General features: G+C 36.5%; 1 protein-coding gene across 4 annotated transcripts in view; it reads right to left on the bottom strand.

Moving 5' to 3' along the window:
* Positions 1-21,641, bottom strand: part of VTA1 (vesicle trafficking 1) — a 68,710-nt gene that overhangs the window by 5,745 nt on the left and 41,324 nt on the right. For 2 of the 4 annotated variants that reach the window (XM_043888216.1, XM_043888219.1), the window contains 3 exons: positions 15,215-15,335; positions 10,226-10,402; positions 2,561-2,641 (listed from right to left, as the gene is read on the bottom strand). In XM_043888216.1, coding sequence (XP_043744151.1) covers positions 2,561-2,641; positions 10,226-10,402; positions 15,215-15,335 — 379 coding nt within the window. The remainder of the gene's footprint in view (positions 1-2,560; positions 2,642-10,225; positions 10,403-15,214; positions 15,336-21,641) is intronic. The other 2 variants (XM_043888218.1, XM_043888217.1) reach the window with 2 other exon arrangements.

The raw sequence follows: 21,641 nt of genomic DNA, 5'->3' as shown, positions 1-21,641 counted from the left end.
TCTGTTAGGGCCACACCGTTGCTGTCCTTCATTGTGCCCATCTTTGCATGAAATGTTCCCTTGGTATCTTTACTTTTCTTGAAGAGATCTCTAGTCTTTCCCATTCTATTGTTTTCTTTTTATTGATCACTTAGGAAGGTTTTCTTATCTCTCCTTGCCATTCTTTGGAACTCTGCATTCAGATGCGTATATTCCTTTTCTCCTTTGCCTTTCACTTCTTTTCTTTTCTCAGCTATTTGTAAGGCCTCCTCTCTGCTATAAAAGGTAAAGTATTTAGCCACTTACACCTTACACTCTTTCCTTCTTTCTTACCCTGTCTCCTCCTAAATTTATTATTTTTTTTCAAATTGCTTAGTTGCTTACTTCTGTCTTCTCATTCTATCAACTCTAGAAAAAAATTTTCAACATTTCACTTTTGGACACTCCCCCTAAATAGAACTTTCTTTTATTCCACCTTTCAACCTCTTGAAATACCTCTCTACTTTCAACTTGTCAGTGTTGACTTATATTCTGTCCTGAATAAAATACTGTTTGTGATAAGCCTATGCCATTTCAAGGAGAATGTTCTTTGTGTCCAAGTCAAACAAAATCCCTTTTCTTATATTTCATAATTCTATTATTGTTCAAAATCATGGCATATTTCAGTTTGCTTCTTACTTGAAATTTCTTGTACAATTTAAAATGTTTTGTTGGATATTTTCATTCTTCTTGGCAGACAAAATCTATGGCTTCTTATCCATTTCTTTCACATTCTACAGCTTTTTATTGTATATATTGCATGGAATCCACTTCAGTTTTCTTAAAGGAGGGGTGCTTTGGTTTTCTGTTCTAATTTTAGAGCAACTGTTTTTCAAGCCTATGGGAAAGTTGTCAATGGAATTTTTCCTGTTAGGTGACATAAGATTAATTCCACCATTTCTTACATCTCATATTTCTTCTCTTGATGGAGTATATCCTCTGGTAACTTCTTTAGAAATTGTATGTGGTAGGTGAAACTTCAGAACCCTTACATATTTAACAATATTTATTCTGCATTCATACCTGACAGTTTGGTTGGGTAAGATGGCAGACTTAGCATATGTAATTTTTTCTTCTGAAACCATATTAAAATGATAAGGTAAAAAACAAAAGGAGATAAATCCTAAAATTGAAGGAAAAGCAGAGAAGTCAAACAGTGTAAAAACTGGAACAGGTAACTGACAAGAGATTTAAAGAAATTTCTAGAAAACTAGAAATTAAGTGGAGGTATGCCATTAGATGGGCTTCCCTGATGGTTCAGACAGTAAAGAAAATTCTGCCTGCAATGCAGAAGACTTGGGTTTGATCCTTATGTCAGGAAGATCTCCTGGAGAAGGGAATGACAACCCATTTCAGTATCCTCGCCTAGAGAATTCCATGGTGGGCTACAGCCCATGGAGTTGCAAAGAGTCATACACGACTGAGAGGCTAACACACATGCTGTTAGATAAGAGTGGAAAAACATTCCAGCTCAAAGCATGTTTATAGGAGGCCTTTATGTGGAGCTCACCTAGAGAAACTTCAGAGATGGCCTAGCTGTACAAGGAGTGGGGTTAGGGGTCTGTACTCCATCCGTCTAACAGCCCCACTCGATCACCCTCTGCACATATGCACATCCTCAGCCTTACTGCAGTCCCATCTCTCACGGCACACCCCAGGTTAAAAAGACAGAGAATGTCTCTCCAAAATCATGGAATTAACCTCCTGCAGACTGACAAGGTATGTGTGGTACACCCCTTGCCATTACCCTCCAAGAAAAAAATCTCCTCATCCATGGCTGAGATGCAGGAGGAAGCTGAATAGCCTGTTTTCACAAGGGAGAACAGAAAAATCAGTGGGAAAACAGACCTGCAGACATAACATCAGGGGAAATTCAATAACAGCTACTGAAAGTAACCAATCAAGGTCTTCACCTTACATATAAAAGGACTAATCTCATCAGACATATGAAGAAAATTCTGAAAAAGACTAAATTAAACAAACAGAACAACCAAGTTGTTCTGTTTCTTTCCAGAAAAGCTAAAAAGACTGGAATTAATAAATTAATCACTTAGCCTATGAACCAATCAATCAAAATAATTCTCAGAGACTTCTATCTTCAACTATGGTTAGTTTCTCTCTTCTTAGATAATCTACTAACTCAGTGCAGGTAAAGAAGATTGTAATCATGGGGCTTCTCTGGTGGCTCATTGGTAAAGAATCTGCCTGACAATGCAAGAAGATTGTAATCAAATCACGAGGTAATCTTGAACTAAACTAACAGAGGCTTCCATGATAGCTTTGGTTACATGTCTGTACCACTATATCCAGCAGTACATAAAAAAAGGAATTGTTTAAAAAAAAAAGGGGGGAATGTCTTTGGATTTAAATATTTTTGATCTAAGAAATAATCTTGGATTATTGGAGAATTTGGTGAATAAAGGCATTTAAAGAAGTGTGTTTCAAATTACCTAGACATTCAAATACAGGCATCCAAGATAAAAGCACAGAACAATGCCCCCAAATAGGAGATACACTATACTTCATAAAACAGCTGACTTACCCTGGGAAACTGTACTGAAGAGTGCAGGATCAATGGCCGGAATAGTCTGTGGAGTAGGCTGGATAGTGTTACTTGTTACACCTGCAAGTCAGAAAACCACCAAGGAGTACAGAAGTGTTACACTCTCAATCCTCTTAATTATATACTAGGAAAGCACTCAAGAGGATCATGGAAGAATCTCATTACTTCACTTAATTACTTTCCTGAAATCTCAATGAACTGTAATTTGAAATACATCTTACTTGATGCTGGAGGCTAGTATAGGAAATATGCAGAAAAATATATTTTGAGCATTTACACAGATGTGTTATTAGGCAATATATATTCTTATAATATATTTTGCATTTTCGATCACATCTACTACTTCAAGGTGCTTCTCAATAAAGCTTACCATATCTCTGTAGAAGTAAAAGATTCCCTTCCTAGCTTTTAATATAATTAAGTAATTTTGAGGACAAGATAGGATATAATTATGATTTAGTTTAACTTATGGAATGAGTCCTATTTCATCTCTGTCAATGAAATTTACAAATTATATATTCTAATTTTCCAGTTTATATGTTTTTAAGATAATATTTTACACACCCAAGAAGCAATTAGTTATGACTTCCTATTAGAACATGTCATGAAGATCATATTCAGTGGATAACTAGCATTCTTGATTAATGCTAAGTAATATACTAAAGACTATTAATCATCTAAAAAATTAACATAAACTGTTGAAACTTCCAAAGAGTTTCAATTAACAAAAATTATTCCATTAACAAGATGTTTCAATCAACAAGAAAGCAAATGAAGAAGAAAAGCTGATTACTCTCAATCAACAGACTCAAATGGAAAACAGGATTGTTCTGCCCCAAGCTGAGGTTCAATCTGAACAGGCAATGTGTAGTAGGGGGCCTCCCAGGTGGCTCAGTAGTAAGGAATCTGACTGCCAAGCAGCAGATGAGAGTTTGATCTCTGGGTTGGGAAGATCCCCTGGAGAAGGAAATGACAACCCATTCCAATATTCTTGCCTGGAAAAGTCCATGGACAGAGGAGCCTGGCTTGCTACAGTCCATGGGGCTGCAAACAGTCAGACTATAACTTAGTGACTAAACAGCAGTAGAGCAAAGTAGGAAAGACACTAGGACAAGAAGAAAGTAACAGAAGAGAGAGAGAAAACAAATTGGGAAGGTTATAGGGGCAATGAGAGTACTAGAGCTATGGCTTGACTTAAGTTCTCAAATATATCCTGCAGGTACGAATTTTACTTGAAGGACTTCTTGACTTTGAAGGACCTTATTATTTCCCACCCAAAGGAAAAACAGTCTAAATATATACTATTTTATATCATTCAATTTTGTTTTGGCAAACTAGTTTCACTTTCACAGCCTTGGTGCTATTTTTATTAAGTCATATAAATCTTCCTTTTTAACTAAAAATGGAACAAAAATTTCCAAAGTCCGAAGGGGTATGGATGAAAAGTCAAGTACAAATTTTAAATAGCCAAAAAAAAGAACCCCCAAAAAACAACAACCCCAAAAAGGGTGGAAAAAAGTGAAAAGCTTACCTCTCATTCTATTCCACTTGAGGACTATCACTAGTTTCTAGGGCACCCTTCTATTCACATAAAAATGTGTGTGTTTTCAGACCAGTGTATGCATGTCTAATAAAGAAAGGTACTTTGCTAAGAAATCTGTGTTCTTGCCTAATCAAAATCTTCTGGTCAAACTCCTCACTCTGTGGGGAAGGCATACTTCAGCATATGTGTTATTAATAAATTAATATTTTGCTAATGGTACTATGTCTGCATACTGCACTATTCTGTGCATTTTTCACTTAATATGCCTTAGCAATAATTCCAGATTAAAATATATAAATCTGCCTTGTTCTAATGGGTATATATAGTAGTGTTCCATTACATACGTGAACACAAATTTTATAATGCTATCCATCACTGAGGACATTTAGTTTGTTTCCAATCTTCTGCTATAGGTAATACTAGCAAACAATCTTATACAGTGTATAGATATATATGTGTGAATTAATTTATACGAAAAATTATATAACTGCAAAGTCAAGAGACATACAAATTTAAATTGACCAATTCAATGACTATGTTTTGCTCAATTTTAAAAAATGCTAACGAAATATGCATGTGTGTGTGTGGTTAGTAGCTTGGTCCTGTCCAACTCTTTTCAGCCCCAGGGACTATAGCCCACCAGGTTCCTCTGTCCATGGAATTTTCCAGGCAAGAATACTGGAGTGGGTTGCCATTTCCTCCTCCATGGGATCTTTCTGACCCAGGGATCAAACCCACGTCTCCTGGGTCTCCTGCAGTGGCAGGGTGATTCTTTACCACTGTGCCACCTGGGAAGGCCCTAACAAAATGTATTAAGTTATAAACATATGACATAATTCTCCCATAAAACTTGAACTTTCAAAGGCAAATAATTACACAATATAATTTTTTTTTTTAAAAAAACTTAGAATGCAAGATTTGACAGGGCTCTTTACAAATTACCTAGTGAAGTCCAGGTAGTTGAGGCAGCTGAGCATAAAAACACAGGTTGGTGACTACAAATATTTTTCACACAGATCTTTAGGAAAAAAAGGGTAAGTTGAAAACTCTTCACAGATAATCTGGATATCAATGTCATTTCTTACTAAGTAATTTGTGTTTCTGAGTACATTAAAATCCTAACAAACCCCTTTCTCTATGGAGAAGGCAAGGTTTCCTTGGTTAGCATCCTGCACTAATTTTTAAATGCTTCCTTGCACATCTCCAGATGATTAAGTAGGCAATATTACTTAACAAGAACAAAAGAGAATTTACAGAGATAATCTATTATGTATTATGTGTGTGTGTGTCAGTCGCTTCAGTCATATCTGATTCTGTGATTCCATGGACTGTAGACTGCCAGGCTTGTCTGTCCATGGGATTTTCCAGGTAAGAATACCGGAGTGGGTTGCCATTTCCTCCTCCAGGGGATCTTCCCGACACTGGGATCGAAACTGCGTCTCTTATGTCTCCTGCATTGGCAGGTGGGTTTTATACCACTAGCGTCACCTGGGAAGACCATTATGTATTATAATAAAATTTTATTTGAGTGATACTGAAAAAAGAAAAACCCACAAATAGTCTGCATTTATTAAGAACTCTGATCAGAGTCATTCAACCAAGGCTTGAATTGACAATATAGGCCGCTCAGCAAGTCTCATGCAGCAGTGAGAAGACACGGCTTCTCATCTGTCTCCATGTACAGGGACCAAGGCCTAAGTTCTTGGCAGCTACCATGACATATTCCTGTGGGGGCCTAGCACAGAGGCTCAACTAAGTGTATAAATACCAGTTAAGTCAGTAAGAATGGTTTTTAGTTTACATTAATTTATCTTTTTAAAATGCCCTAAGCTACTTATTTTTCCTTCTTACCTCAATTTGTAAAGGTTTCACTTGTTATTTTGCAAACGGGTTGTAGCCCGTTATACTACAATATGTTGGAATGATGTCACCATAAAACAATCCTGGGGAAGGCAGAAGTGTGTTGGAAATTTCTATCACTTAACAAAAAAGAAATGTTAACAAGTAACTTCTGGCTAATTTTTTTTAGCAGATGGTTTTTATATAGCCTATCTGATGAGATTATATACACTCAAAAATTAAATACTTTATGACTTCTAATTAAGTACTAAATTGTTCTCCTGACTGTATGGTGTGGGAATTCTAGAAAAGGAGAAATGAGTGTTGGTAAGAAAACTCGAGAAGATGATGCAAGAAGTATAATTAAACAGAACCCTGAATGGCAGTAACATCTGAAGAGGCAGTGAAAGAGAAAGACATGATAACTACGAGGAACACTGTAAGCAAACGTAGGAACACTGGGTTGAGTAAATTTCAGAATAACCACGGAAAACAGTGCTGACAGAAACAGGCCAGAATACAAAACACTTTGAAGGCTGGATAGCAGAGCTCAAATGCAGTCCTTCTGTCACTTAACAATAATAAAAGAGCAAAGTTTTTGATCTAGATATGGTGAGCTGCCTTTATAATTAAAAGGTTTGCATTAATTCTAAACTAATTTTTCATCTATTTAGATTTACTACTGAGATGTTCTTCCTCAATATTTACAGACTGTAGAAAGCATGTTTTAAGAGAAGGAAAAAATGGTAGGCTGTATGACCTCTATCTGATGGTACACAGTGGTAAAGGCACAAAGAGCCAACACTTGGCTGTTTAATCACTAAACCCGCCCTCCTTGCACCCTCTCTGCTTTTCTGTGGAAGAACTAAACACTGTATATTAGTACATACTATTCTTTTCAGTTATCTTAAGGATTTCCCTTTGATAAAAGTACATCCTGGACCTTTATATGAGAGAAAGTAAATCATTCTTGAAGTGAGTAAGAGGGGAAACATCTGCTATATTTATAAACTGAAAATGTTATTTCATTTTCTATTGGGCTACTATGAACTAATTTTTTAAAACTGTTTTAAATGTAATAGAAAAATTTGCCAGCAAACAGTGATTTCCATATCTAAGCCAATCTTAAGGAGAAAAATATTATGAGACATGTTTGTTTTAATCTGATAGAACTTATAGCTTTTCAGAGGAAGGGAAATAGAAGGGAGGTGCCAAAAACATGAAATCCGAAAGACTTGGGTTCAAATTCTAGGACTGTCACTTATTAGCTATGCTAGTATGTATACTTCTTCAGGATAACGGCTTTTCTTTACTTTGAAAATTAGGGATAGCAATATCTAATATAATTCTGTTAGCATAAATTTGTGAAATAGCCATGATAAGTATTTAAATGCTAAGTCTGTAAGAACATATACCTGATGCCTTAAAGCAATTCTAAGATTTTCAATTTTATGCCTCATGCTAAAGAACGCAAGTGGGGAAAAAAAAAAATAAGGTTAATGCCACATTTAAATGGATTGGAATGAACTATTTATGGCAGAAAACTTCCTAAAATAAATAGAAGACTACTTCTTGATATCATCTTTATGTCTGGATATTCTAAGCAGGAGTCTGTTAGTTTGAATATATGAAATTAATGTTCTATCACCTTCATTGTACAAAAACAGACACATGGTTTGTGTCTATTTTGTCCTATGAACCACTGTCATATGGTTCAACCTGTTACAACCCTCCTACCAGAAGTATACTTTCCATCTCATATGTTTGATATATAGACATACTGTAAATATGTAAAAATGGCAATCTACTCCAGTATTCTTGCCTAGGAAATCCCATGGACAAAGTCTGAGCCTGGTGGGTGATAGTCCATGGGGTTGCAAAGAGTCGGACAGAACTTAGCAACTGAGCATACACTGTAAATATACGCATATGTGCCTATACCATAACTCTGCCCTAAGATACACTGAGCAATAAAACCCTTTTAGTTAACCTTTTCGTAAGGTCAATGCCTTATCCACAACTGTGATACTCTTCCTGATTCACAAAATAATTTTAAGTGTTCATTAACTTGCTATTAAATATCCTTTCTTTGGCACACAAATAGGAAGGAAGGTTAAAAAAAAGGAAGCTAATTTGCTGAACACAGATTTTGTGTTAGGCACAGTAATCAATCTTCATACTTTTTCCTCTTTAATAATTGAAACAACTATGAAAAGTATGATTAATTTCATTTTGAAAGAGGAAAAACCTAGAGGGAGAAAAGGTGAGTAACAGTAGAGTTTGTGGTTTAACAAGGAGTAGAAAGTAGTAACTAATACTATGTGATTCCCAAGTGCACTTTATTTTCACTTTGTCCTTCTGTAAGGATGACTGTGTTGAAGGCTCCAGGTCAGTGTTTAAACTTACTAGTATATTCGAGCAGTATTTATCAAAGGCAAATACATCTAAGTATGTAGCTGGTTTTGCTTATTTTGTTCTACAATGGAAATACTGAACATTCCCCAAAGGTAATAAAATATTTAAAACAATGTTCCATGAAATTTTACTTACAAAACTAATGCAAATTGGTCTATTAATGCCATCACATAGACTATGAGGCAATGAAAAGTCAGGCAGGGTAAAATTTAGAGAATGATGATACAAAAGAGATCAGCATTAAAACAACCATGCTCATCAATATGCTTAAAGACAAAAATGTTTGTGGTATTTATAGATGATATGAAGTTGAAAGTTTTAAAACAGAAGGGAAGAGAAAAATAGGAGGGAAAAGACTAGTCACACACCTACAGTGGTCAAAATAGAAAACTTCATAGTTTCTATTTGACAAAAATATCAAAACAGAAAACAACTTAAATGTTCAATTCATGCAAAATAATCTAAATGGTTTTGGTAAACAGAAGCTGAAAATGTGGAAGTCAATGAAGTAATGGTGAATAACAGAAATAGTAGAAATCAAGGCTCAAAACCAACTTCTATTAAACATTTTGAAATATATAGTTTACTACCATAGATTACTCATAGGCTGAGATAAAAGTAAGTTTAAAAACAATTTTTGGAAAAAAATTTTATTAAAGTTAAGCTTTATTTAAATTACGGTTTTAAGTGCCCTTCTGTTTGGAAGTAAAGGTGATTCTCTGTCAACAATACAAGAAAACAGAGTAGCTGTCTGCAACTTTAAACAATTTATCTACTGACACTGACTTATTCTTGGACACTAGTTTTGTCAGTGGCAACCCACTCCAGTGTTCTTGCCTGGAGAATCCCGTGGACAGAGTAGCCTGGTGGGCTGCTGTCCGAGGGGTCACACAGAGTCGGACACGACTGAAGCGACTCAGCAGCAGCAGCAGCAGTTTTGTCAGATCTTTTTTTCCATGAAAACAAGGTATATAGTACTAATTTATTCAAAGACAGTAGATATCGCTTCTGTGGTTTATTTTTAGACATGTTTGTAATATTAAAAAAAACCAAAACCTGAAACCCCTCCTTTCACTTGTCTGTAAATCCACTGCTACTGAGATTCTGTGCCTCAAAGCCGGCTCCTTCATCAATAATACCCATACTGAGGGTAATGAGTCAAGAGAAAAATGGATCTTGTGATCACAGTAGGAGTCTGACTGATACTCCTATAAATAAGACCCACTCACTTCAGTGCTACTCTTCAATAGCAGTGAAAAGGAAAGAAAGGGAAGGGAAGAAAAAGAAAAGGGAAACACACATGAAAGTACAGACACTATGCGGGGGTTTGGTGGTGGTGGTACAAGTTGCATCTGACTCTTGCAACCCCGTGGACTTAGCTCACCAGGCTCCTCTGTCCACAGGATTTCCTACACTGGAGTGGGTTGCCATTTCCTTCTCCACGGGATATTCCCAACCCAGGAATGGAACCTGGGTCTCCAGCAAGGCGGGCAGATTCTTTACCACTGAGCCACGGGGGAAGCCCATAGACTCTATACTTATTAATAATATAAAGTAAATAGTAATCAATCACACACAAATATTGTCATTTTCTTAAAAAATTAAAATACAGCTAGTATTAAAATTTCAATGAACACAATTTTGTAAAGCAAATATCTTTCAATTTAAAAAATATATAAATTAAAAAAACTTCAGTGAAAAGGATTTAATTTTTTTTGTGGGTTCGAGTGGAATTTAAAGACTACTTCATGCTTTAGGGCCATCATTATGAGGCAAAAATAAGATAAGAGGAGCAGTTGTTATTTATGAAAGGAAGAGTTCAAACCTGTTAAGCTTCAACTTCCTACCTGTGCTGTGAGGCACTTCTGCTGGGGTATTAGCTGGAGCGTGGGCACCGGGGGGAATCTGGATTCCAGTATAGCCGCTCGATGGCATGGTGCTTGGGTCATACGTTGAAGATGACGGCTGAAGTGGCTGAGTGGGCAGAGAGGTGGCTCCAGCATCTTCATTTTCCTCAACATCTACTGCATGATGTACATGAAATGTTAAACAAGGTCCAGACAGTTCTTGATTTATGATTTTGTCTTTTTTTTTTTAAAACGGTACTGTAAAAGTGATATGGTTTTGGTAGAAACTATACTTTGAATTTTGATCTTTTCCCAGGCAGCAATAAGCGGTATAGTATTCTCTTTGAAGCAGCTCCCAGTCAGCCACGAGATCACAAAGGTAAACAACTGATACTCACAACCATTCTCTTTTTCACTTTCAGTATATAGTCAATAAATTACATGAGACACTCAACACTGTATTACAAGAGACTTTGTGCTAGATGATTATGCCCAGCTGTAGGTTAACCTGGGCTGGGCTAAGCTATGATGTTCAGTAAGGTAGGTTATAGAATGCATTTTCAAATCATAGTTATTTCCAGTTTATGATGGATTTATCAAGATATAACCCCACTGTAATTCGAGGAAATCTGTATTTTGAAAGAAAAATGCCAAATATTCTTTTGATATACAAACATGACAGACCTTCAAGTGCAATTTTATTTAATGCAGTTGATAAGCAGCTTCTCTTAAAATAATTGTTCTAGTTTTTTCCTTTTCTTACAATATTTAGTTGTCTCTGGCAATATGAATAACATTTCTTTAAATTAATACTTTCCAACTCTGTAAAATCTATGCATATATTTTTCTTAAAAGTAAATTCTTTAAACTCAGTCTTAAAATTTATGAAAAAAAAAAAAAGGAGGACTTTTCAGCAAAACTACCACATTTATGCTTTCCCTAAGAGCTCTATTTTTTTCTGACAGCTGCCTTTTACTCAACATTTATTGTTTACTAGCTATTAAATGATTACCTGTGTGTGTCATTCAACAAATTAATCAACAAAAACAAAGGAATGAAGTTTCACATTGAGCTGTCTATGTAGAAAGGAGTAATATGAGTTAGCCACTTTTGGGAATTTTACTAAGTGAACTTGTAGATGTTATATATACTAAAATAATTTTTTCCCATATTAGAGAACTCTAACACAAACATCCTGGGAAGGAAAAAAAACAAACAACTTTTTAAAGACACTGGAGAGTAAACAAAGGACAGTTAGAGAGTTTAGGATGGACATGCACACTCTGCTATATTTGAAATGGATAACTAACAAGGACCTACTGGATAGCACAGGGAACTCTGCTCAATGTTATGTGGCAGCCCAGATGGGAGGGGAGCATGGGGGAGAAGGGATACATATATATGTATGGCTGAATCTCTTCCTTGTTCACATGAAACTGTCACAACACTGTTAATCAGCCCCACCTCAATACAAAATAAAATGTTACCAAAAAAAAAAAAAAGTTGGTAGAAATTAGAATGAAGATGAGCCTTGACAGAAGAAATCTCACCAGGGAAGGTTTGCTTTCATGTCACTTTTCACCTGAGGGCACCCAAAAGTCTATGCAAAAAAAGGAGTTGCAGAGAAGTGAGCCTTGAAATGTTTGTATGAACCTGAACTAAATACCTATATGGCCCTTGAATTACGCAGGCAGACTCAGGGAAGGGTCTAAGGAGCCCTGAAGAAAGCAACAGCCTTAAAGCTGGAAGAAAAGAGGGGCAGTTTAGGCAAGTTAACTGTCTGCTAGAACAAGAATCAAGACTTTGCAAAGGAAGATAATTGAATGCAGAGGAGCTACAAAGGTTACCAATACAAAAATTAGAGATATGGGGGGAGGAGAGAGGAAGAAAATGTGACCAGAGGCAGGTGAAAAAGAGACATAGGAAAAGACCCTGATGTGACCCAGCTATTGAAATTAGTGGAAAATAACTTTAAAGCAAATACTATAAGTAAGTTCAAGGCCATGGAGAAAAATGTAGTCATAAGGAATAAAAGAAGAAAAACTCAAAATTACCTTCATTAGTTTTTATTGCTGAAGTATAGGTTAATGTTGACCATTTAAAAAGAATACCATTTTGCAGATACTGAAACCAAGTGGATGTGGAAACTCAAGAGTTTGAATGTTAACAGAGTCCCCTTCAGCTAAGCCTAAATTTTTTCTAGAATGCTTTTTTGTATCAATTGTATGACTCCTTCTGTACTTTTAGACAATATGGTAATATAGTACTGCTTTCAAAAATAAGAATATTTTTTTTTCCCTCTTCCTCTAAACTAACAAAGGTATAGTATTTATTTTTTTGGCTGCATTGCACAGCATGTACAATCTTAATTCCCCAACCAGGGATTGAACACATGTCCCCTGCACTGGAAGCTCAGTGGAAGCTTCTACTGGACCACCAGGGAAGTTCCTAGTTCCTATTATTTTTTACTAGCTTTACTAGACTTACAGAACAACAGAAAATTAGACTTTTATTAAACATAGTATCTTTTATACCTAGCATATCTTGTAAAATTTAGTAATAAAAGGAATACAATGCTACATTGAAAAAAAGAAAAGTCAGTTTTAAAGAAAAGTTTTTGAATACATATTCAGATTTCATGACATCCTCTTTTAGACCCATAAGCCATTTCTAAGCAGACACTGTTAGATGTTATGACATTAACACCTAATTATGACACCAGGCTACATTTTAAATTATTTAATAGGTTGAAAAGTATATAGTGAAAATATTCTCTTTTATATTTTAAAGGATTATTAGTATTCTATAGCTAGCAATTTTCTACTATCCAGAAGCTCTATAAAATGGAATGAAAATAATGAATAAATAAAAACTACAGGCTCAATTTAAGCTAATTTTGGGAAATTAAAACAAAAATTATATAGTATATATTTAATAATCTAATAATCTATAATTTAATATTATAGAGGACCTAAAATAACCATTTCAGAACAAAAGAGACTATGATAATGATCAAAATGTAACACTTCCTACTTTTAAGAGAAAACGTTAAAATTTTTAGGATGAGAGAAGTCATTGATACTCAGAGTACCTGAAAAACAAAATTGATCATTAGGTATTTCAATGTGTCTAGAATGATACCTCTGAAATACTACTGAAAAGTATAATGATATGTTTAAAACAACAAAAATATTTCCATTTTCAATGTATATTTAAGAATTGAGGCATAAATCAAATGTTTGAAATTATGAATATTACATGTATTTTTACATTTACTACATGTATGTTTATGTACTTTACTTAAAATAACAGAAGTGCCTCTGCTTCAGTTTCTAACCTAATGCGATTAGTAAAAGTGAAGAAAGGCTGGTTCCATCTTTGCTTTTAATTCTTAAGCAATCCATTTTCCTTGGGTTATCCAATATTTTACTTTAGCTTCACTTCTTCCTTTTAAACTGACAACTCCAAAATACCACTTTTAGCCTAGACCTTTCTTCTGAAATCTTGGGTAGAATACCTAATTGTCCTTGAACTTCTTCAAGGAGTAATCACATTGACATTTCACCAGAAACCAAACTGCTGGACCCTGATCTTGGATCTTCCAACCTCCATAACTGTGAGAAAATAAACACCTTTTGTTTCAGCCGTCCAGTCTATGGTACGTTGCTGCGGCAGCCCTAGCAGATTAAGCCAACAGGAGACAGGAGGAGGAAATGAAGCCAGTAAAGTAGGTCGGTGCCATATCACGGTGAGTCTTGCTTATTAGGCTAAGGATCTCAGATCTTTTCTTTTGGACAACTGTAAATGACTAGTCGTTCTGTACACAGCAGTACTGACATAAAACATTCTGACTATGGACAGCATTAAAGCAGGGAGAAAAGTATGCAAAACACTCAAAAATATTAAACGAAAAAGTGAGAAATAAAGTTGTGGCAATAAACTTTAAAAAATCCAGTTTCACTGTTGTGATGTAAATAAGCCCAAAACTTAATCACGCTTTAGAACAGTCAACTTTAAACATTTACTAACAACTTAGTATTACAGTGTTCATGCTGCAGTGTTAGTAAAAAGAGCCCAGGACTTAGGTAAGAACTCCAGTTCTGGTTCCCTTCTCTGCGGGTCTATGAAATTAGGACAGCTAAACCCGAAACCTCAGTTTCCTCTTCTGCAAACAAGAATAACATCAAGTGTCAAAGATTTCTGAGGGTGTGCTATATATAAAAGACTATCTAAAGATTAAACAAGTGTTTTTCAGAAATAGCAAAAAATTCACTTGAAATGCTGCAGGAAAGCTTGCATCTCTAGAACAGCTGTGAGAGTTTACATGTAGTAGCTGCATGTACAACCACAGTGCTGCTTTTTTAAACTGAATGGTATTATAAAATTCTAAACAGACCTCTTAAGTGAATGCATAAATAAGCCAACCACCCAGATGCATCAATAGAATAGTGTGTATATTACCAACTGTGTTAAGAAAGTGAGGATATATATTCCTATTTACTAGTAATTTATAAAAATAATTTCTATAAAGATATACAAAATACTAAAAAAATACTTACTTCTTTTGGTTTCAGTAGAATCTGGGATGATAAAGAGTATGGTGGAAATGAGAAATTCACTTAATATTTTTTACATACTCTATTACAAATTTTGTGAAAGTATTACCTACCCCCCCTTTCCCCTCCAAAACTCACCTTATTAAAAAATAAGTTTTCAGTTTTCTCTATGGTTTGGAAACATTTTATAGACTACAAAAGGACTGCCTGTCCCATGTAGCAATGAAATCTGATCAGATGCAGGAGAAAACCAAGCCATTCTGTTGTTGACACAAACAGATACTAGAGCAGTTTTGCCTTAATTTTTCACTTGTCTCTAAGGTTATAATTTTACAACTGATTTTGGACCTGATGAAGGAAATAAAATGGCTTCCAAAAATTCTGAATAATAATATATTGAACAATTATGATTCCACTAAATCATTTTACTTACATAAATACATACCATTATCTTCTTCAATCCCAACAGGCCCTGCTTGAGGAGTCTCTCCATTCTTTAAACAATTATGAATATACGTTGCCTTCCACCTTGCATACTTTCTGTGTTTCACATTCTAAAGGAAATATTTTTATGTCAATGTTAGACTGCAGTAAAGAAGTCAAATAAAACTATACATTATGATGACCTATATCATACTTCTAAATAAAACCTAGTTTTGCATGGTACAGCTCTGGAATATTCTGGCAATCTCCCCACCTCATCACTGGATTCTACCAACTGCCTAGGGCATGACAAACTTCGTGAAAAGCCATCTTCCTCAAGACACATAACTAGTTCTCTCTTAAGGTTTCATGTTTCAGAAAAGGACTACAATGGAACTATGGGAGTGTCCCTCCAGTGAAACTTGCAACTCTTAATGCATAGGAGATAGGTCAAATGTAATTTAAAATTAAATATAAAGGAAAACAACAATTTTCACTAAAGAGGGAAAAATTGATCTGTACAAATCTACAAAAACAAAAACTAAGATGCTATAGTGGCCAAAGCAAACACATGAACAACTGACTGACAGCTAGGCAAACTTTACATTTTAACTTGTGTTATTTAACAGCTCTAAATATCATTTACCTCAGTTCTAAAAAGGGGGAAATAATACATCATAGGGTCGCTGGAAAGAGAACTGGAAAATCAGTGAAAAACCTGCTAGTTACCTCTTCTTTCTTAAGACTTTTTCTATATTCACTGATCAGTGGTATTGCTATCACCTGGGAGCCTGTTAGAAATGCACTCTTCAAGTCCAACTGAGACCCACTGAACCAAAATCTGTACTTTATCAAGACATTCCTCCCTCCCCCAGGTGATCTGTATGTACAGGAAAGCTGGCGAGGACACATGACTTTGTCATGTTGAAAAACAGATGTAATTAGTCTGTTGTAAAGATCCATTAAGTCATCAGTAACTGCAAGTACTGCATACAGTTCAGATACTCAGTTGAGTATTCTGTAATGTGAGATTCTCTACATACTGCTATGGATAAGTGCTTCTCTGTAGCTAAAATGGTAAAGAATCTGCCTGTGATGCAGGAGACCCAGGTTCGATCCCTGGGTTGGAAAGATCCCCTGTAGAAGGGAATGGCAACCCACTCTAGTATCCTTGCCTGGAGACTTCCATCGACAGTCTGTGGGGTCAGAAGGAGTCAAACATGACTGAGTGACACTGCTCTGCCCTACAGACTAGTGGTATTTGTCTGTGCGCTCGGTCGCTCAGTCAGAACACTCTTTGTGACCCTGTGGCCTGCAGTCGGCCAGGCCCCTCTGCCCGTGGGATTTCCCAGCAGGAATACTGGAGTGGGTTGCTATTTCCTACTACAGGGGATCTTCCTGGCCAGGGATCAAACCTGTCTGGCGTCTCCTGCATTGGCAGGTGAATTCTTTACTACTGTGCCACTTGGGAAGCTCTAAGTTAGTAGTATATAAAAACCTAAAAAAAAGTAACCCTCCAAATGACTCAATTTGCATATTTAATTTTTCTTCTCTTAAAAATTCTCTCATATATTCAATTCTTTAAAAAGTTCCATACTTTGATTCTCGTTTTCTTCCAGGTACAATTATATTTTGCTCTACTTCACAAAGAAGCTTTTCAGCAGCATCCATATTTAAAGTCTTCAGTTCTTTATCATTCAGTTCACTCCATGTGGATCTTTCCTGTTCTGTTCTCATTCTTGTCACTCGCAATGTCCGAGAACTTGAATGTGCCCAAGTCTTTTAATGGCAGGGAGCCCACACGTGGCAGTCTCTACCTTACTTAATTTTAAGTAGTCAGTTCGACTGAGGAATTGCTCTTGCTAATGTCACCAACAGCCTATTTCACATGCTAGTAAACCCAACCAACACTTTCAGGCATCATCTTACCAAACTTGTCAGCAGCATATTAAACATGAGACCATCCAAGCTTTGTGAAATATTCTGTTTCTAGTTTTTATGACACTATATTCTGGTTTCCCAAACATCTCTTCTGGCTGCTAATCCTTTATCAGATCTCCAAATAATCCTAAATACCCTGTCCAAGCAGAGGCTGTAATTTGGTGGGCTAAATCAATGCTGACTCATACAATTTTAAGTATGAATTATATTTTCCACATAATTCAATACTAGAAAAGGCACAGAAACTCCAAATTCTTAACTTCTTGTTTAAAAAATGGAAGGTCTAATAACATCAGGGCCATATTTATTTCGTACTAATTATCTTAGTAGAGGCAGCCCCTTTCAGATGATGCACATAAATTCAGATTTATCTATTCTCGCTATAACACCACTCCCCTCCCCCACCTTCCTCTCTAGTTCACATACCCTTATCAGTTGTCATTTATTATCTCACAGTGGGCAGTCTTCATCCATTGTATTTCCTGCGATTCCTGCAAGCCTCAGGACTCCTGTCTTACAGCTTATTTTCTTACCTCTCCATACTCATTCTCATGGTTTTAAATACTACCTTTATCTTTATTCCTAAATTTATGTATCTAGCTAGAATTTGCTTCTGATAAATATCCAGTGACTACACCTGGATGTCTCATGTACAACTCAAATTAATTTGTCCCCAACTGTTCTCTTGACGCCCTCCTCCCCGCTGCCCCCGCCTCACTCCTTCCTCCACAGAATTTCATTCTCCCAAGTCAGAAGTCTTTGGGAATCAAGTTTTGTACCTTTCTCTCACCCTGTGTCTCTCTACTGACTCCCTCACGTAATTTATCAGGACCCCACTTGATTATGTTTCTGATAACTTTCTAGAACTTCTGTTCAGTTCAGTTCAGTCGCTCAGTCGTGTCCGACTCTTTGCGACCCCGTGAATCACAGCACACGAGGCCTCCCTGTCCATCACCAACTCCCGGAGCTTACTCAAACTCATGTCTATCAAGTCAGTGATGCCATCCAGCCATCTCATCCTCTGTCGTCCCCTTCTCCTCCTGCCCCCAATCCCTCCCAGCATCAGGGTCTTTTCCAATGAGTCAACTCTTCACATGAGGTGGCCAAAGTATTGGAGTTTTAGCTTCAACATCAGTCCTTCCAATGAACACCCAGGACTGATCTCCTTTAGGTTGGACTGGTTGGATCTCCTTGCAGTCCAAGGGACTCTCAAGAGTCTTCGCCAACACCACAGTTCAAAAGCATCAATTCTTCAGCGCTCAGCTTTCTTCACAGTCCAACTCTCATATCCACACATGACCACTGGAAAAACCACAGCCTTGACTAGACGGACCTTCGTTGGCAAAGTAATGTCTCTGCTTTTTTTTTTGTCTCTGCTTTTCAATATGCTGCCTAAGTTGGTCATAACTTTCCTTCCAAGGGGTAAGCGTCTTTTAATTTCACGTCTGCAATCACCATCTGCGGTGAGCTTGGAGCCCAAAAAATAAAGTCTGACACTGTTTCCACTATTTCCCCATCTACTTCCCATGAAGTGATGGGACCAGATGCCATGACCTTAGTTTTCTGAATGTTGAGCTTTAAGCCAACTTTCACTCTCCTCTGACTTTTATCAAGAGGCTCTTTAGTTCCTCTTCACTTTCTGCCATAAGGGTGGTATCATCTGCATATCTGAGGTTATTGATATTTCTCCCGGCAATCTTAATTCCAGCTTGTGTTTCTTCTATAACAACCCCTTAATCTGTCTCCTTTCTTGTATTCTTGTCTTATCCCCACTACACCTCTATCATTCAGTCTTCAGAGCAGAATGATCTTTCAAGATATAAATCGACTCATGTCAGTCTTTTTAATGGCTTCCAGTGTACTTAAAATACAAAACAAACTGTAACTCTAGCTACAGATCCTACTCTACTTGGTTCTTGACTGTTCAATTTCCTCTAATGTTCTTATCTGTTCCTTGTCACCAACAAGCTACCCTGACAGCTTTCCTGTTCCTAAACACATGGGTCCCACTCACTGTGTTCCCTCTGCCTTTTCCCCTTTTCTCACCTAGCTAACTCTTAAGCTCATTCTTTATAGATCAGGCTGAACATCATTTCCTCTGAAATGTTCTCCTGATTTCCCAAAAATTTTCTCATATTTTAGAAAATATTACTTACCACAATTTAATTACATTTTACATGTATGTTTATGAAGGCCCCCACACCACAACAAGCATACTCTAAAATATAAGCTCTTCAAAGGTAGGGTCTATGTCTGCCTGTTGTTAATAACAAATTAAGCACTTAGTTTGGTGACTAGCATACAGTAGCTGCCCAACAAATATACACATCTCAGATATATGATAGCTTAAATGATTAGAATGGCAGTTATTCTGTTTAATATACAGATTTATTATTTGTGGTGGCATAGTGACTCCTAGGTTTAAGATGTTCAGTTAAATTTATTATATACTTAGGTAGAATGATTTGAAATATTCAGTGTTTGACTATTTTTGACATATAGAAACAGCACTATCATCTGGTTCAACTTTTTTTCCCCTCCACTCCCATTCTTTCAGAATAAGCAATGTGTGCTAAATAAAACACTGGGTTTCCTCACTAGTTTCACTGTTTCAAAATCCTGAACAATAGGGACTGAAGCTCTGCAAAGAGTGAATTCTTCCCACACTTAAGAGCCTCTAGGTTTGCATGTTTACTTAAATTGAGTATCTGTAAAATAACATTATTTAAAAACTATTACTATTAACCTATACTCCAGCAAATAAGTCAATATATTATTTCTGTTTTTAGGGAACTAATCATCTTGTTATGGATACAGAATTAAAATATAAATGAGAATTACTATAAAATAGATTAGCAAGGAAGTACTACAGATCTTCTTGGAGTAAGTAAAGCAAAGAGTTCCCCAAATGAAGGAAAAAAAATGGAATAAAGGATAACTGGTAAAGCAAATAGTACTTCAGTTTGGTCTTGCAGGATGGATATGATGTAAAAAAAATGGTGGAAAGCAATAATAAGACTATTCTATGGAGAAGTATCAGCAAGGTCAGAAAGGCAGAAACATACAAGGTGGACAGGCAATGAGGGAGAAGAAGTAAATTTTGCCACGGGTATAAGATATATATTAGAAACTACTGGAGTAAGTAAGCCAAATTCAAGATAAGATTGAAATCTTGGACAAAAATGTTTAAAGTAGTCTATAGGTTATAAGTAGGGAAATCCACTAGACCATTCAGGTATGACCTAAATCAAATCCCTTACAATTGTACAGTGGAAGTGTCAAATAGATTCAAGCAATTAGATCTGATAGACAGAGTGTCTGAAGAACTATAGATGGAGGTTCATGACACTGTACAGGAGGGAGTGATCAAGACCATGCCCAAGAAAAAGAAATGCAAAAAGGCAAAATGGTTGTCTGAGGAGGTCTTATAAATAGCTGAGGAAAGAAGAGAAGGAAAAGGAAAAGGAGAAAAGAAAAGATACGCCCATTTGAATGCAGAGTTCCAAAGAATAAGAAGAGGAGATAAGGAAGGCTTCCTCAGTGATCAATGCAAAGAAACAGGAAAACAACAGAATGGGAAAGACTAGAGATCTCTTTAGAGATAGCAAGGGAACATTTCAGGCAAAGACGGGCACAACAAAGGACAGAAATGGTATGGACCTAACAGAGGCAGAAGATATTAGGAAGAGCTGGCAAGAATACACAGAAGAACTGTACAAAAAAGATCTTCACAACCCAGATAATCACGATGGTGTGATCACTCACCTAGAGCCAGACATCCAGGAATGAGAAGTGAACTTCGCCTGAGGAAGCATCACTACAAACAAAGCTAGTGGAGGTGATGGAATTCCAGTGGAGCTATTTCAAATCCTAAAAGATGATGCTGTGAAAGTGCTGAACTTAATATGCCAGCAAATTTGGAAAACTCAGCAGTGGCCATGGGACTGGAAAAGGTCAGCTGTCATTCCAATCCCAAAGAAAGGCAACGCCAAAGAATGTTCAAACTACCACACAATTGCACTCATTTCACACACTAGCAAAGTAATGCTCAAAATTCTCCAAGTCAGGCTTCCATGGTACGTGAACCATGAACTTCCAGATGTTCAAGCTGGATTTAGAAAAGGCAGAGGAACCAGAGACCAAACTGCTAACATCTGTTGGATAATAGAAAAAGCAAGAGAATACCAGAAAAACATCTACTTCTGCTTTATTGACTATGCCAAAGCCTCTGACTGTGTGGATCACAACAAACTGTGGAATATTCTTTAAGAGAAGGGAATACCAGACCACCTGACCTGCCTCCTGAGAAATCTGTATGCAGGTCAGGAAGCAACAGTTAGAACCGGACATGGAATAACAGACTGGTTCCAAACTGGGAAAGGAGTACGTCAAGGCTGTATACTGTCACCGCGATTATTTAACTTATACGCAGAGTACATCATGCAAAATGCTCCACTGGATGAAGCACAAGCTGGAATCAAGATTGCAGGGAGAAG

The sequence above is a fragment of the Cervus elaphus genome, chromosome 26, assembly GCF_910594005.1.
Source record: "Cervus elaphus chromosome 26, mCerEla1.1, whole genome shotgun sequence".
Lineage (NCBI taxonomy): Eukaryota > Metazoa > Chordata > Mammalia > Artiodactyla > Cervidae > Cervus > Cervus elaphus.
This window is presented reverse-complemented; position numbering and strand designations above follow the sequence as displayed.